The 17,070-nt window shown below is 35.4% G+C and overlaps 1 protein-coding gene across 5 annotated transcripts in view; it reads left to right on the plus strand.

The window, feature by feature from the left end:
* The first annotated feature begins 564 nt into the window (after positions 1 to 564).
* Positions 565 to 17,070, plus strand: part of LOC124643566 (protein daughterless) — a 133,171-nt gene continuing 116,665 nt past the window's right edge. For all 5 annotated transcript variants that reach the window (XM_047182587.1, XM_047182588.1, XM_047182589.1 and 2 more), the window contains exon 1: positions 565 to 679. In XM_047182587.1, coding sequence (XP_047038543.1) covers positions 598 to 679 — 82 coding nt within the window. In that variant the 5' untranslated portion in view covers positions 565 to 597. The remainder of the gene's footprint in view (positions 680 to 17,070) is intronic.

A 17,070-nucleotide genomic window follows, 5' to 3' on the forward strand; every position in this document is an offset into this window, starting at 1 on the left:
ATCTTTGGATCTCTGTTCTGTGTGTAAGCTCAAAGTTATAAGCAAAATCTTGAAGTATATTTTCTCATAAATTCATTTTTTAGAAGCTACAGCAAAGGTACGATAAATAAATAGCAGATTATTGTATCTGAAACAACACGTTGAGAATACATAAGTCAATCGACTTGAAATGATAAGTGCATCACTAAATAGCTGTCTATGGTTATTTTCATGAATGAGGTCACTCATCAAAAATAAAAATATTTTTAAAACTTTTGAATATAATATTTTTAATGCTGTTTCTTACTGATACTTACGAAAACATAAAAATGGATATTTATTTACTCAATAATAAACATACGTTTATTTTATTACATTATATTATAATTACGGTCGCGTAGCCTTATTTAGTCGACGAAACTATGAATTCCACTTTGGGTAGTATTTCTTATAGTTGAAGTCTATTGTAGTTAAATAGAAAAGAGCTACCTTTCATTATAAGTTTCTAATTTCACACTAAAATATACTTTTTGATTATCTTCTATAGTTTTCGAACAGTCCGTCATTTAATTAGTGCTCTATATTGTCAATGCTTTATTTTGGACAGTAGAATCCAAAATGGCGACGAGCGATGACGAGCCTATGCATTTATATGAAGTTTTTCAAAACTGTTTCAATAAAATAGCTAATAAACAACAAGGTGAGTGAGAAAATGCATACCGTGGCTCGTCTCGCGTTCCTCGAACAAACTTTCGCGGTTCAGTGAAGTGTTTCATTGTGAAAATCAGTCATAGTGTTTGCGTGTTATGCCATTACTGTGTTGAAAAGCAACAGCATTTTTTCAAAATACTTCCGAAAAATCCAACCTACGCGTACCAAAAGCAGTTGTTAACCTTCTGCAATCCTTAACGTATGCGTTTTAATTATGTAGGATGCCTTAACAACGCGTTTTAGGCGTATAGAGGCTATGTTTTGATCGTATACGACGACATCAAATGTGCCTGTACCATTGTGCTACAACGATTTCAGTGCGAATCTGAATTGTTTCACGGGATTTATTTACATTGGGGCCTTTATTCACGCTCCGGTAAGGTAAACCTATCATGTTTGATACGAAAAAGGGTAATTTTCGCATATATTTCTTAAGAAAAAGGTGGTCTTGGTGCGTGCAAGTGGCTTGATGCATTTTTTTTTTCTCGACCGTAAGTATCAATGGAGACAACGTTGTCAGCCTGTCCCGTAGAGGTGTACACGGGTATTTAGTTCGCGAATCGTTGTTTTATGTTCTCTTTGTGCCAGTGTTTACAGCGTAATTTTTTTTGTTTATTTACACACATTAGGCGCGGGCATCGAGCGTCTATGGAATCGACTATGCGTGCTATGCATGCACTATTTAAAAAAAGAATTGCTTTGATGAATATAATGTTAGGAATGTTCTGCAATATAGAAATAATGTTGATGGATGAATATATCTGCTTAATATGTCAGTCACACAATATTTTTCTAATACATTTGATATTGATCTAGATGCATAATGCAATGATTCAGTTTTACTTTGTTGCAATATATTGAAATGAATCATATGTACTTTGTATTTATTACTAGATAACTTTTGTTATAATTTCAATATCTTGTGTTCTAATATTATTATTTAATATCATGCTTGGCTATTTACTTCATGTACTGTAATAACCACTTATATATGAAATAATTATGAATCTACATTCTATTCATCATTGATAATAATTACCCAAATAATAGAAGTATAAGCCTGTAAGTCTGTCAACCAGTTTTACCAAGGGGTATTGGGTTGCCTAGGTAACTGGGTTGAGGAGGTTAGATAGGCAGTCTCTCCTTGTAAAACACTAGTACTCAGCTGCATCCGGTTAGACTGAAAGCCGACCCCAACATTTTTGGGAAAAGGCTAAGTAGATGATGATGATGAGTTAATTACCCAGATATTTCAAGAACAACAATTATATATTTTTAAGACATCATTAACATATAAACCTGACATAATTTCCTAGTTCTATGTCATCAACTATTTGTTTTTATGCAGCAAAGTGCAAAATTAGCACATTTTGCATTATAATTGAATGTTTTAAGACTTGAATAATAGCTTTTATAGTTTTTAAAGATATAATTGCTATTTTAAATGCACTGATTTACCTAATTCAGTGAGCATTAAGCTTAGCCTTTTTAAATAATTACTTAATGGATTTTATAATTATTGATTCTATGTATATCCTTTTATTTCATCTGCATAACCTTACCCAACTATGTTGAGGTTGGCTTCCAATTGATGCACCTGTACAAGTATGCTATATAGAATGACTGCCTTTCTGATCCTCAACCACACACCTTGGTAGGACTAGTTGGTTTCACAGTACCCATAACAACTACAGAAGATTTTGAATTACACGTATATGATGATATCCTGTTGTCTCTCATCAGGGACATAGGGCTCACTGATGATTCTTCCACTCTTTTCGACCTTGAGCAGCAAGATTACATAATTTTCGTTTTTCTACATTTCAATGCCATTTCATACATTTTTCCAATGGCAAATTTGTCAAAAATCCCATTGTAACTCCAAAGACATTGTTTGCCTACAATCTAGAGTCTTGATTGTACTTCTGTACCTGACCATTGTTTCTACAATATTTGTAAACAATCATTCATTATGCATAAGTAGTAACCAGTCAGTAAAATAATGTACAATGAAGATTAAGACTTGGTTGCACCATTTAGCTATAGTCAAACCATAACCAGCCGTTTAATTGCCGGCCATTGGTAAAGACAGCGTTTTGACAGATGAAAATGTAGTATGTAGTTCAGTTAAAGGTAGTTCACCATATAGGTGCAACTCACCGTGAATGTAGAATTTATGTGACTATTCCATAGATATTCTGTTGTGATTAAAGATGCGCCATCTTGTGTCTAATTCGCGCCAATTTCGACTTCCTAGTTTTTAGGCTTTTGGATTAAAGGAAACATACATTTTTGCATTGTCAAATTCCTCAATGCCAGATCACTTTTGTAAACATAATTTTCTGAAAATACTTAATCAGACTGCTTACTCAGTATTGTGTTCTCTTCCTTACCTATTTAATAAAAATATAAACATGAAGAATAATCCTAAAAAACAATCCCACCCAAAACAAAAATGTGAAAGGCAACCAAGTTCAATAATGGGAATGCTTCGCCTATAAAAGAAGTGAGATCTGAATAAGTACCAAGTTCCATACACATACCTCAGTTAAAAATAGTTACTTTATAATGATGTTACTTGGCAAGTTTTCACACACCTTGTTATAAACCAACAAACGCAATTAATCAAGTATTTAATTTTCTATTAAAACTTGCCAAGTAACATCATTAAAAAGTAACTATTTTTAACTGAGGTATGTGTATGGAACTTGGTACTTATTCAGATCTCACTTCTTTTATAGGCGAAGCATTCCCATTATTGAACTTGGCAGCCTTTCACATTTTTGTTTTGGGTGGGATTTCATTTATTTTTGTAAGGTTGTTTATTTTATTTTTTTCTTATGATTAAGTTAGTCAAGGAAATGTCTCATTTATACTATATTTCAGATTTTTGAATATGCACTATGCTTCTTACAAAGAAATGAACTAGATTAACTAAATGGACTAGATTTACCAACTGACTGACATGACATGTTATCATATATTATGTTCGTGGATCAAAGTTACACATTCGTTATTTTCGAAAGTGACTCACACTTGGCCGTTTTCAGATTTTTACTTTACTTTGACTCAGTACAAACCTTTGTAACGAATTTCAGATCGGTACGACCATTCGAAGATATATTATATAAATATAGATAAATTTAGTTCGTTTTAGTTCCTTAGGGGTATAAAACACCTTCATTATTTCGAAACTGACTCACACTTGGCCATTTTCAGATTTTTCCCTTTACCTTGACATAAAGACCTACCTCCATGCCAAATTTCAAGTCAATACGACCATTGGAAGAGGTTTTTGATGAGTGAGTCAGTCAGTCAGTCAGTGAGTGTATAGTAAAAATAGCGATTTTCTGACGTCAATATCTCAAGACCTACAATAGGTATATTAATGAAATTTTGTATTTTAGATAAGTGAGGGGGTCTCAACAGATACTAGAAATTTGATATGCGTAAATAAAATAGATTTTGAGTTATAAGGGGGTCGAATTTGGCCCGAAATGGTTCGTGTAATATAACCCACGGCCGGTGTGTCGCTTTTTTTGCTCGAACTTGGCGGACACACTGCCGTGTGTCTAGATAATGCTTTTGTACGCATTATGAATTCACGTAATAAAACCTACTTACAGAAAATTGTGACAAAAATTTTAAGGCAATAAATATGAAGAAAAAATTCAGTATACCCCTCCATTTCATACCATAGAGAAGTTTCTCTTTATATGGGCCAAATACATATAAAAGTCCATGTGTAAATCATTGTGGATTTTGAATTTGTTATTAGCATGAAACACTTGAATAAATAATAATTCTTATAATAGTACAATATAAATACCTAGACAATGTCATATGAATTTGTGTATTAAAGCAATGTACAGAAGGTTGAAAATTGAGTGCGGTTTGGATAGGGTATTCTAGCTGGCTTTGCCTAGGTATAGTTTGTCAGGGAGATAGTTGTTAGATTATAATGATATCATGTTGAATATTCCTACTAATGTAGGCTTTAAGTTTCAGTTTTTGATTACATAAAATTGTCATTGAAACTTTTCAAAAATATTGCCTGAATTGTTATTGAATGCCTTCTAAAATTGATATTCTGGCTCAACCCCAAACAGCTTAAATGAAACTGCATTGAAATCAGCTGAGTCTTAGCTCAATACTCCTCCACCCAGTTACCAGACACCTCTTTCTATGATTGGTTGTCAGACTTTCCGCCTTGAGAGACGACTCCCTGCCTCCGTAAGTCCGGGCGGTGAGGTTCGGGTAGCTCATCATCTATCTGTCTCCTAGGAGACAACATGCCCATGTCGGCGGCGCGTGTTGTTCCACGCGAGAGTCAAAGAGTGTCAGCAAACCACAGAGGGGCCCACCAGGGCTAAAGGCCTGCCGGGGCTGCAGGGTTGCTTGTAAGAAATAGCGTAGCCCTGGTACATAAAGGGTTTTAGTCAGTAAGAGTCTGATACTCTCTCATGTTGCACTCACAGCGGGAGCCGTCATTTGAAGATTTCTAAAAAAATAGACTCTGCCTTGTGACTACCCGTTACGACAAAGATGTTCAAATGATCAAAAACTAACGACAAAATCATGGTTTAGTCTAAGAATGACTGATTCGCAAAATGACTACATGGTCTATAATTGACCAATTCTTGAAATGTACAATTCTTTAAATGACCGATTCTACCAATGACTGATTCTATAAAAGACCGATTCTTTTAAAGACCGATTCTATAAATGACCGATTCTTCAAATGACTGATTTTTCAATTCTATGAAAGTGTGTGAATGTAGTAAATAAAATGCTATGTAAGGGTTTGCAAATCATATATTATTTTCAAAAAATAACTTGTATAATGCCACGTACTATATTTTGTAGCGCAAAAGTAAATATTTATTCGGTTTCTTCTAAAAAAATCAAGTTATCAAAAAGTCCTATCAAAAAGTCAAAAAGTTATAATGTCACGTTAGCCCTTTTACATTTATTCTTTTTATTTTTAAAAAATCAACAGTTGTCAAAAAGTCATAAAATCAATAATAAAAAAATCAACAATTATAAAAAATAAGAAATAAATCACTTAGGAATAGGTAGTTGAATTTATATATTAAAAAAAAAAGACTCTACTGATGTTTCTCCATTTTTAATTTTTTAAAATACATTTTAGTACTTTTTATCAAATAAAATATAACGGTTTCGGCTATTTTTACCACCTTCTTTTTACAGATTATACGTGTCATTGTACAAGTTATTTTTTGAAACTAGTTGAAGTATAGGTATGATTTGCAAACCCTTACATAGCATTTTATTTACGATATTCACAAAAATTCATAGAATTGAAAAATCAGTCATTTGAAGAATCGGTCATTTATAGAATCGGTCTTTAAAAGAATCGGTCTTTTATAGAATCAGTCATTTGTAGAATCAGTCATTTAAAGAATTGTACATTTCAAGAATTGGTCAATTATAGACCATGTAGTCATTTCACGAATCAGTCATTCTTAGACTAAACCAAAATCATGTAGGTAGGTACATGTCCCATCAGTTCGCGAGATGTGTTTGTGCTCACAAACACATCGATAGCAATAAAATGTTTGAATCGTCCGAGCGACCTAGAAACGCCTATTAGCTATATTTTTAGTGTGACTGATGCGTCAACTATCATATTATATCAATTATAGCCCGGTCAAAATAGACATTTGAAATAACAAAAATTCCCACAAAGCTGATTTTTGGTGGAGAGCTAGATTTGATCATTATAAATAAAATACTAAAAGTCCCCATCGATCCCATGTGTGCGTCAAAAGTTATTCGAGGTCAAATGTCAATATTTCTGGTTTTTTGTGTTTTTTTCGAAAACGGTAAGTTTTATCAAAAAAATACATCAGACCAAAATTGTAGATTATAAAATTTTCTACAAAAATGTAATTAACAGTTTTCTCCTAAATGTTACTATTCCTGAGATATGGCGCTTCAAAGTATATTCCATACATGACATGCACACATTTTCACGCCACCTGTGAGGAAGTGTACTCGGCGCGTTTTTTTTATCGTGGTTTCCCCTGTAGGCCTACTCCACTAACTGTCATGACAATTTTAGGATAGTTTAAGGGAATAATTGCCGTCAAGTTCTAATATATATTATATAAAGTTCTAATATATCATTATTGATATTAACTATTGGGTTAACTATTATTGTGATTGTTTTAGATTTATCAGATTCATACAAAAACTCGTGGTGGCCTAGTGGGTAAAGAACCAACCTCTCAAGTATGAGTGGGTCCGATTCCAGGTTAGACATGTACCAATGCAACTTTTCTAAGTTTGTATGTACTTTCTAAGCATATCTTGTACACCAATGACTGTGTTTCTGATGGCACGTTAAACTGTAGGTTCTGGCTGTCATTGAACATCCTTGGCAGTCGTTATGGGTAGTCAGAAGCCAGTAAGTCTGACACCAGTCTTACCAAGGGGTATTGGGTTGCCCGGGTAACTGGGTTAAGGGGGTCAGATAGGGCAGTCGCTCCTTGTAAAGGACTGGTACTTAGCTACATCCGGTTAAACTGGAAGCCGACCCCAACATAGTTGGTAAAAGGGCTCGGAGGATGATTTGATACTACAATAATTTTTGCAATTGCAAAAAATAATGTCAGGAGTTTTTCTGGAGCAGGTGGGAGTAAAGTTTTAATAGGGTCCAGATACATAATGTCCAACTATCAATTTCCAACCCCAGTCTTCTGGATAAAAATGGAAATGTCGAAGGAAAATTAGCGTGCGATAATTTTCTACAACTTTAAAAGCGGATTGTCGCGACTTCAGCTGTTTAAAAATTTTTGTTCTGTGTTTAGTGATGCAGAACCATGCCTTAGGACTGCAGTACGCTGATATTTAGGATTTAAAAGTGGGCAATCTAGCCTTAGCGATAAGTCACGTGAAGGTAATTCAAAACCCGATATGACCCAAGATAATATCGAGGCTATGCGGCAGTTAATTGTCGCAGACCAACATGTAACATACCGTGACATAGATCCGTGGGCATTACACGATTGTTTTACATTCCCCAAAATTAAGTAAAGTCTTCGTGGTAAACGTTTCAGCACACCTGAAAAAGCTGTTGACTCATACAAATCGGCCAATTTGACTACCCCCACTTCAGAATGGAATAAATATTTCAAGAACTGGGTTTAATGCATGCAAAAGTGCATTAAATATCGCGGAGAATTCTTTGAAAAACAATAAATGGTATTAACCTATTAAATTGTCTATACTTATTTCAAACGACACAATTTAAAGGCAGCCGTCGTATGTACGTGGCTTATATGTGCATATCATGTGTAGTGTGACTCTTTGAATCGCGATATGTCTGGAATGATAAGATTTAGGAGAAAACTGTTAATGCCATTTTTGTAGAAAATTTAAAGATCTACAACTTTGGTCTGATGTCTTTTCTTGATAAAACTTACCGTTTTCGAAAAAAAAACAAAAAACCTAAAATTTTGACATTTGACCTCGAATAACTTTTGACGCACACATGGGATCGATGGGGACTTTTAGTATTTTATTTATAATGATCAAATCTAGCTCTCCACCAAAAATCAGCTCTGTGGGAATTTTTGTTATTTGACCACTACTTTTATGTCTATTTTGACCGGGCTATTAATACGATTCTCACAGTTATGGCTGTCTATTGGGGAATAAGGATTTGATCACATGTAACTTTGTTTTTGAAGAAAATAAACATGCTTATCCGTCATCTTTCTGCCCTTATCAAAACTTTTATTTGAGATTTCCACAGAAAAGTCATTACGCATTAAATATAGTATTAAAGTCATTAGTATTGTAAAGCTGAAGAGTTTGTGCCTGTGTTTGTATGTTTGCTTGCTTGACGCATTAATCTCAGCAACTACGGCTGATAGGAATAGTAAGATTCTTTCGGTGATAAATATGCCATTTATTAAGGAAGGCTATAGGCTCCTTTTTATAGGGTTTCGCGGATTAGTTCCCACAAAAGAAAGAATACAGAAAGCAACAGTTTCGCGTCTCCATGTAAAATTGCAAATGCAAAAGTACCCAAGAAACAGGAGAAATTAAACCATGAACCAAAAATGAAAGGTTTCTACGTCAATGTCCGTCAATTATCTACCTCGCATGTTACCTTCTTTCTTTATCCTCAAGAAAACCGGTTCAGACAAAAGGCTGGTTATGAAAAAAAAGTTATAATTTATGGCCATAACCAGGTTAGTCGATTTTCAAATTGAAATCGACTTCCTGCGATCGAGCAGATGTTATTGTTTACCGTTTAGCACTTTATAATCTGTTGTATCCTGATTCAGTTATAAGTTTATAAGTAATACTGGTTTTGTTTTTGTGAAATTAGCGGTCTTTGTATTTGTATGGTTTATGCTCCTTCAGTTTTATTTACTGTGTATGTGACTGGCTTCTAACTTCTACGTAATCGATAATTCTAAATGAAAATTAACTTACTCTTTATCAAAGTTCTTATAAAAGTTTGAAACCATGCATATAAAGTTATACGATTATCGATCCAGCTAATTCGAATACTGAGTATAAATTGAGCTAAAATGCATACTCTATTGCATTGCAAAATGCATGTTACAAATTCTTCAAAATCATAATGTACCTACTTCAATAACAACCGTGGATTATTTTTCTCAAAAATATTTGTAAAACTAGTGTTGTATTAAACGATATTGCATAATCGCCAAATCGATAGCACCTTAGTCGATGTATCGATATATTTATGTTTTTTTTCTGCCGGCACAATTTTACGTGCGCCGTGTCCCGTTAAATTGATTTACTATCTACAGACTACATCTATTTTGGTTCGGCATAATATTGGCTTTTTGTATTTTTGTAAAATGTAACTTTTTCCTATACAGTATGTTTGAGATATTATGGTCTGTTTGACGGTTCGTGTTTCTTTAGTCGTTATTAGTATTTATGTAAAACACGAGTATTCAGGTGTATCCGGTGAAAATTTAAGCCGACCATGAGATAGTTGGGTAAAGGCTAGGAAGATGATCATCTTTCGCTGTGCTTTCGCATAACCGACTCATTCCACTTACACCTAAGATACATTTTTACGGATAACATGAAGGTCCGTTTTTAGGGTTCCGTACCCAAAGGGTTAAACGGGACCCTATTGTTTTCGCTCCTCTGTCCGTCCGTCCGTCTGTCACCAGGCTGTATCTCATGAACCGTGATAGTAAGAGAGCTTAAATTTTCACAGATGTTGTATTTTAACATCAAATACTGGAAACTAGAATTATATTTAAATATTTTGGGGGGCTCCCATACAACAAACGTGATTTTTTGACCGTTTTTTGAATAATGGTACGGAACCCTACGTGCGCGAGTCCGACTCGCACTTTTCCGGTTTTTATTTTATCCTTAAAACACTCCTTTCCGTTACGTCTACCTACTTCAAAAATTGAACGTGAATATTCATAGTTGTATTAAGAAAACTGACGTCTATATTGTCAGTGTACTTGATTCTTACAACTTTTTACAGACTAGGCTAGTCTTAGCACATTCGAAGCGTTACCTCATAATATAAGTGTGGATTTTCCTCAAAAATTCTTACTCAATTCCCACGGCTTATAAAGCTTACTATAGGTAGAACATACAGTAATGTTTACTCGGTCCAATCAATCAAATGGCTGGACAATCGTCATTGAACTATCTGGCCGTATTAGGCGTAAGATTATGATTGTACCCGTTACGTTATGTGGGTTAAGGTGTAAGAGGTAGCGGGAGCGGTTAGCGGGGGTAAAGGGCGGAAACTGGCGCGGTTTCATACGAAATTGCCTAAAACTTCAACTTCAAATATTTATTGCGATCATGTGATACATAGATACCCTGTTAGGGCGCAGCTAATTAAGCTAAAAAGTAGCGGTAGCCTATATCTTTCCTCAGTTTGTAAGACCTAATAATCCTTACTAATGTTGTAAATGCGAAAGTAACTCAGTCTGTCTGTCGCGTTGTAACCGCAAAAATACTGAACCGATTTAAATGTACTACAAACAGATTGTTTAAAGCCTTAGACTGAATATAGGTTTTTTTTGGGATGTTCAGGGCGTGTTTCAAGTGATAAGATTTTGCGATTTTATCTTATTCGAAATGGTAGTCTACCTATCCTTATTGCAATGCTAAGGGCATTTGTCACTTTCTAGGAATCGCTTTCGCTTATGACTTGAACCAGATAACTTTGTATAATGCAGTATTCAGTACCTGTATGAATTAATGTACCGCATTACTATGTTACATTGAGTTAGTTGTGTACAACTCATGAGATATATAGGGTGTTCACTATGCAATAGATAACACTTCATACAAGGTTTAGTTCCTCTCTGCTTATGATAAAAGGCATACATAGAAGGCATGAGCATTCTCCATCACTTTTACTTAAACGGATAAACAATGATTTTAAAAGTCTGAAATATTTTTTTTTATTGGACCCGTAAGTTCCTGACATTAGATAGATAGAGCATTCAAGCAAGCCAGCAAACTAACTTCAGATTTACAATATTAGTAAGATTCCTCACGACTCCGATGGAGTCGAATTCAATAACGATAGAAATTACATTCTCTTATTTAATTAGTTCTTCAGCAAACTAAGCCTTTTTATTCTTTGAATCTTATCAAGTACCTACAGAATCTACATTGAGTCATCTTCTGCATACATACCTAAGTCAAGTAGGTGACAATTAGAAGAATTCAAGTCATGCGTATGCTATGCCTAATGAATATGCTAGCTTAACATTTACATATTATTATATGCCCATGTATTTTTCTGCGCAGTAACTATCGTATTTTTCCATGTTTAAAAGGAAAATTGATGTCCTATGGTGGGGCTGAATTGCATCAGTCATTGTAGTTTGGTGGTGTATGAGGATGAACGGTGTTTCAATGGGAAAGTCGTGTTTGTCTCTGTAGTGTATGCAGGTACATGTGCATCATTGTATAGGTTATGTCATTATTATGACGCCTCGTGCGCATACGTCACTCGGTTATAAATACCGGATCGAGCGGTGGGGAGTCAGTCGTTGTCAGACTGTCGACCTGTGTGGTGGTGCGTTGGCGAGTCGATTAACATAATAAAATGAGCGTACAATACATTGGCGACGAGGATAAAACCGTGAGTGTTTGGACCAACAGTTACCTATTATCTAATTTTTATAATTTTGAACTACCTATTAGTTCTGTGATCCAGAAAAATATTTGATATACAAGGTTATACTAAATAATTTGTCCTATTCAATGCCTATACCAAATTAATGTATGCTAAATAAGCTTTGACAACAAGTAACCTCTGACCGATGTTAATATTCAATCATATTAAAAAGAGCAAAAGGAAAGAAGGAAGGGAAGAGAGTAGAATGACAAAGTATACATAACTTTTATGTTCATGTATGTATCACCCGAATTGCAAACAAATTTTAACCTTTTTACGTAATTCTTTGTTTAAGTTTACCTTGTTACAATTCTAATGGAAGTAGCAATATTTATTGCAGGTGTTAATATTTATCAAATGAGTAATTTATAATACAAAATCATTACTTGGTGATCAGTTTACTCATTCTTAAACCTGCATCAAAGTTTATTCAATAATAGGCATTTATTGGAAGCAATATAAAGTTGCTGGTTGTTGAATTGTCGTCAAGACGACTTTAGCAGTGGTGGGATTTCCTAGAGGATATAATACAATAACCTATTTGCCTTATAATCAATTGTGTTTAATAATTGTTGTGCTTGCATGCCAACAAGGCGGAATGTACACGGATCTTATTATGTTGTTTACAATCCTATTTTGTAAGTGCCTGCATTCTAAGCAAATAAAGACCTATTCTATTCCAAAAATCTGCTGGTCATTAAATTGACAGCTTGACGGTTAGCAGTAGTGTATATCTACTGGTCATTAGATTGACAGCTTGGCAGTTGGCAGTAGCGTGTATCTACTGGTCATTAGATTGACAGCTTGGCAGTTGGCAGTAGTGTGTATCTACTGGTCATTAAATTGACAGCCTGATTGTTGGCAGTAGTCTATATCTACTGGTCATTGAATTGACAGCTTGATGGTTGGCAGTAGTGTGTATCTACTGGTCATTAAATTGACAGCCTGATTGTTGGCAGTAGTCTATATCTACTGGGCATTGAATTGACAGCTTGATGGTTGGCAGTAGTGTATATCTACTGGTCATTAAATTGACAGCTTGGCAGTTGGCAGTAGTCTATATCTACTGGTCATTAAATTGACAGCCTGATTGTTGGCAGTAGTCTATATCTACTGGTCATTGAATTGACAGCTTGATGGTTGGCAGTAGTGTGTATCTACTGGTCATTAAATTGACAGCCTGATTGTTGGCAGTAGTCTATATCTACTGGGCATTGAATTGACAGCTTGATGGTTGGCAGTAGTGTATATCTACTGGTCATTAAATTGACAGCTTGGCAGTTGGCAGTAGTCTATATCTACTGGTCATTAAATTGACAGCTTGACAGTTGGCAGTAGTCTATATCTACTGGTCATTAAATTGACAGCTTGACAGTTAACGGTAGTGAACGTCTACTGGTCATTCAATTGACTGTACACGCATAAATTATCTGGCGATAGTTGTCAACTACTGCAACAACTAAATAGTAAATCTTGATAATTTTTATATTTTCGTATGGGTTTCGTACTCAGGCAGTCGCAGGGGTTCACCAACCTAACGGCACTTAAGGTATTATATGACGCATTAGTCAGAAGTCACCTCGAACATAGTGCATTTATCTGGGCTCCTCATGAGGCAAAATATAGCGGTATGTTGGAACGCATCCAAAATAAATTTACCAGACACTTGTACTACAAGCTGTATGGAGTATATCCATTGTTTCCATTGATGTACCCTACACTATTCGTTTTGGGTATGGTAGGGTATAACACTTTAAGGGTGCGACGGGAGTTTTCACTCGTAGCGTATGTGGTGAAGCTGTTACGTGGCATGGCGCATAACCCGGGGGTGCTGCGGCACCTGCAGCTATGCGTGCCCGACCGGTACGTGTGGAGGCGGCGACGCCCACCCCTGCTCGCTGTGCCTGCTGCCAGGACCAACCTAATGGCAAGAACTCCCCTCACTAGAGCCATACGTGTGGTCAATCATATTCATGAGAGGGTTGATGTATTGTGGTGTGACTTGAGTGAATTCGCTAAAGTTGCATTATATATATTAAGTTACTTAGATTAAGAATTAAGTCTGAAAACTATTTTTATAAGGTGTACATTTAGGATTTCGTTTGTAAGGCCATTCTGTCGCATTGGATCATAGATCTGTAATGATAGTTTTTAGGTAAGATTAAATAAATAAATAAATAAAATAAATAAATAAATTTTCTGTGCCCGGTGATTTGGATCATAAAAAGCTTCCAAACTTAACTTCTCAGAGTCTAGTCAACAACTTATACCTGCTATATTGTTCTGGTACTTAACTAACTTAATTCAAGTGCTTGCAATATAGAGGATATTACAAGAACAAACTGGTGGGTTATATACTCAACGGTTCTACAAATGACAAACATGTGCTAGGTATCTAGTTAAACAAACAGCACATTGAGGGACCGTAGTAGGTTGGCCATGTATGTTGAAGAACTCGCCCAGGTATACTGGTATGTATTCACCTATGCACAACATCCAAGTCCATCAACACCTCTAGTGGGTTGCCTACCCATAATAGTGTTAATTATAACAGTTGCTCAGTCACCCTAGGTATAATTTCAATACTTTTACTTTATTTTGCTGTATTAAAGAGGTTGTTATACAACAGAGATATTCCAGAAGATGCAGAACAGTAGAACAGCATACAAGCAGCAATACTAGCTGGAAAATGTGGATCAAAATTTTGGTATTCAATAGATAGAATCTTTGGTAAACATGCTAGCTCACAATTGTAATTTCAGTACTTTAGGTTGATATAAAACTCTTAGATCAAAAGAATATGGAACTAAGCATTGGAGCAATCTGTGATTTATTTGACAATGCTACTTTATCTACCCAACTGCCTCGTTGGTCTAGCTGTCGCAAGCGCGGCTGCTGAGCACGAGGTCTCGGGTTCGATTCCCGGGTCGGGCCTGGAAGTTGGTGATTGATACACCCGTGCATCGGAAAGCACGTAAATGTCGGTCCTGCGCCTGATCTCTTTCCGGTCGTGTCGGATTGCCGTCCCATCGGGTTATGAGAGTGAAGGAACAGTGAGTGCACCTGTGTCTGCGCAAATGCTTGTGCACTATAATATGTCCTGCGCAGTTGGCTAATCCCCTTACGTGAGTACAGCCGCCGTAGCCGATAATCGGCTAGGAGGACATCATCATCATTTACCCAACTGGGCCTTCTCATCTGTGACAAAAAATCTTTTAAGGATGATACCTGGAAGGAGTTCCAATGTAGATACTTACTCTGGGAACTGTCTAATGATGATTAGCTCATGGATGATTGTTGCAATCAAGTTCTCAAAAGTTGATGATTGCGTGTGCTTTTAAAACCTTCAAGACTCAGGCTTGAATGAATTTTAATTGGTATCTTAGCCTCTTTTTTATTGATTTACATTGGTGTTTACAAATAGTTTAACAAAGTGGCCCTCATTATAATATTGTTATTTGCAAATTATGTTTTACAGTATTGCAGTACCAATAAGCAGTATAAGTACATTGAGAGTTGTGGAAGAATATGCTTCCATAGGAGCGAATAACGTAACCATATATGAACATATATGAAATAGAATCCATTTATTGATCTCAAGTTAATAAATCATCACATTAATATATTCTTGAAGTGCACACCTACTTGTAATATAAAGTTGTGTAATTTCCTCAACCCATCCCATAAGATAAGATCCATATGGGTGATGGGATGGATATCTATTAACAAAATAATGTCTTGTGTCCATAGCGTTAGGGTTAATAATAATTGATCTTAGAACACCAATCTTAGGTTACCGTAAGACAATTGGACTCGCATGAGAGGTAAAGAACTTTATCACTATTTACATTTATCGACATTTATTACTCTTTTGTGCTAATTAAACTACACAGTTGCGTCGACATTTGGTTAATAATAACTAAAATATTATTAAGTTCCTAAGTCCTACTGCAAAATATAATCTGAGTAAGTGTTCCTTAAAGTATAGGAAGTAAAATTGCCCTTAGTCACCAAATCGTTTAAAAATTTACTGGGGTGCTGTCCCTATAAAAGATAATAATATTTTTATATTCTGGGTGTCTAACTAAAACAACGTAGATAAAGTCGGCTGCAATAAAGGGTAAGCGCTTTTGAACGAAACTATAAACATACTTATGCAGCCAACTATACTTACATAAAAAAAAAATATATATTACGTTACCTATACGCGGTCATGAAATTGGAAAAGCGTAAAATATTAAAAATGGAAGCAGCACAAAGCTGATCATCAAATTGATGAGGTCAAGTATGACATGAGAGCAGCATAGCTGCTCATGAAATTGAGATATAGAATTAGAATCCCACATTTATCTATGTGTAGACAAATGTTTTAGAAAGTTTAGCGGTTGTTTTGCAAAAGGAAAATTGCATCGACTAGAAAACTGTTTGTGAGCTGCTGTCACCTTGTTGAAAGGAAGAAGAGCATGAGTTGAGGGTCAGGGACTCTTCTATTTTATGGTGATGCAGAATGTCACAGCTTCAAAATATATAGTGCAAAGTTAGTGACACCTGTTAAAGTGCGTTCGTTCCATAATATGGTTCTAATTAGTTAAAATCTGATTCGTACTGTTACTTTACACCTTCGTTATAATCAATATGTAACCATGACACTAAAAAGCTTACCATCAAAGCATAATAATTCTTTGACTACTTTAATTTTTGAAAACCACATTAATAAAAGCAAACAAACATTACAGAACGCAATGTCCGGTGATAATAGTGTTCTTGGATGCCTAACCGAAATATAAGTATTCCTATCGCACTATTATATCATCATCATCATCATCATCATCTCAGCCATAGGACGTCCACTGCTGAACATAGGCCTCCCCCTTTGATCTCCACAGATACCTTATAAAGACGACCTTATAAAGGTCACCGGAAGACGCTGGATGCAGGTCGCTTCCAACTATTATATGCAGTAAGGTATTCATATGTTGGGTGTTGAATGCTAAGAAGCTTACAGTTTCTTGACTAGATACTGGACATACATTGATGTAGGGTATTTAAAGCCTATATCAGAATTTCAGCGAGTGTACTAGCAGAAACGTGCAAAGTACTAGCGCTGATCAATAGGGTTGAAGACCAGATTGTTTGTTACATTGCTGAGATAATGATAGGCTTTGATATTCCACTCTCAAATTAAAAACTACATATTACCA

This window comes from Helicoverpa zea, chromosome 27, assembly GCF_022581195.2.
Source record: "Helicoverpa zea isolate HzStark_Cry1AcR chromosome 27, ilHelZeax1.1, whole genome shotgun sequence".
Classification (NCBI taxonomy): domain Eukaryota; kingdom Metazoa; phylum Arthropoda; class Insecta; order Lepidoptera; family Noctuidae; genus Helicoverpa; species Helicoverpa zea.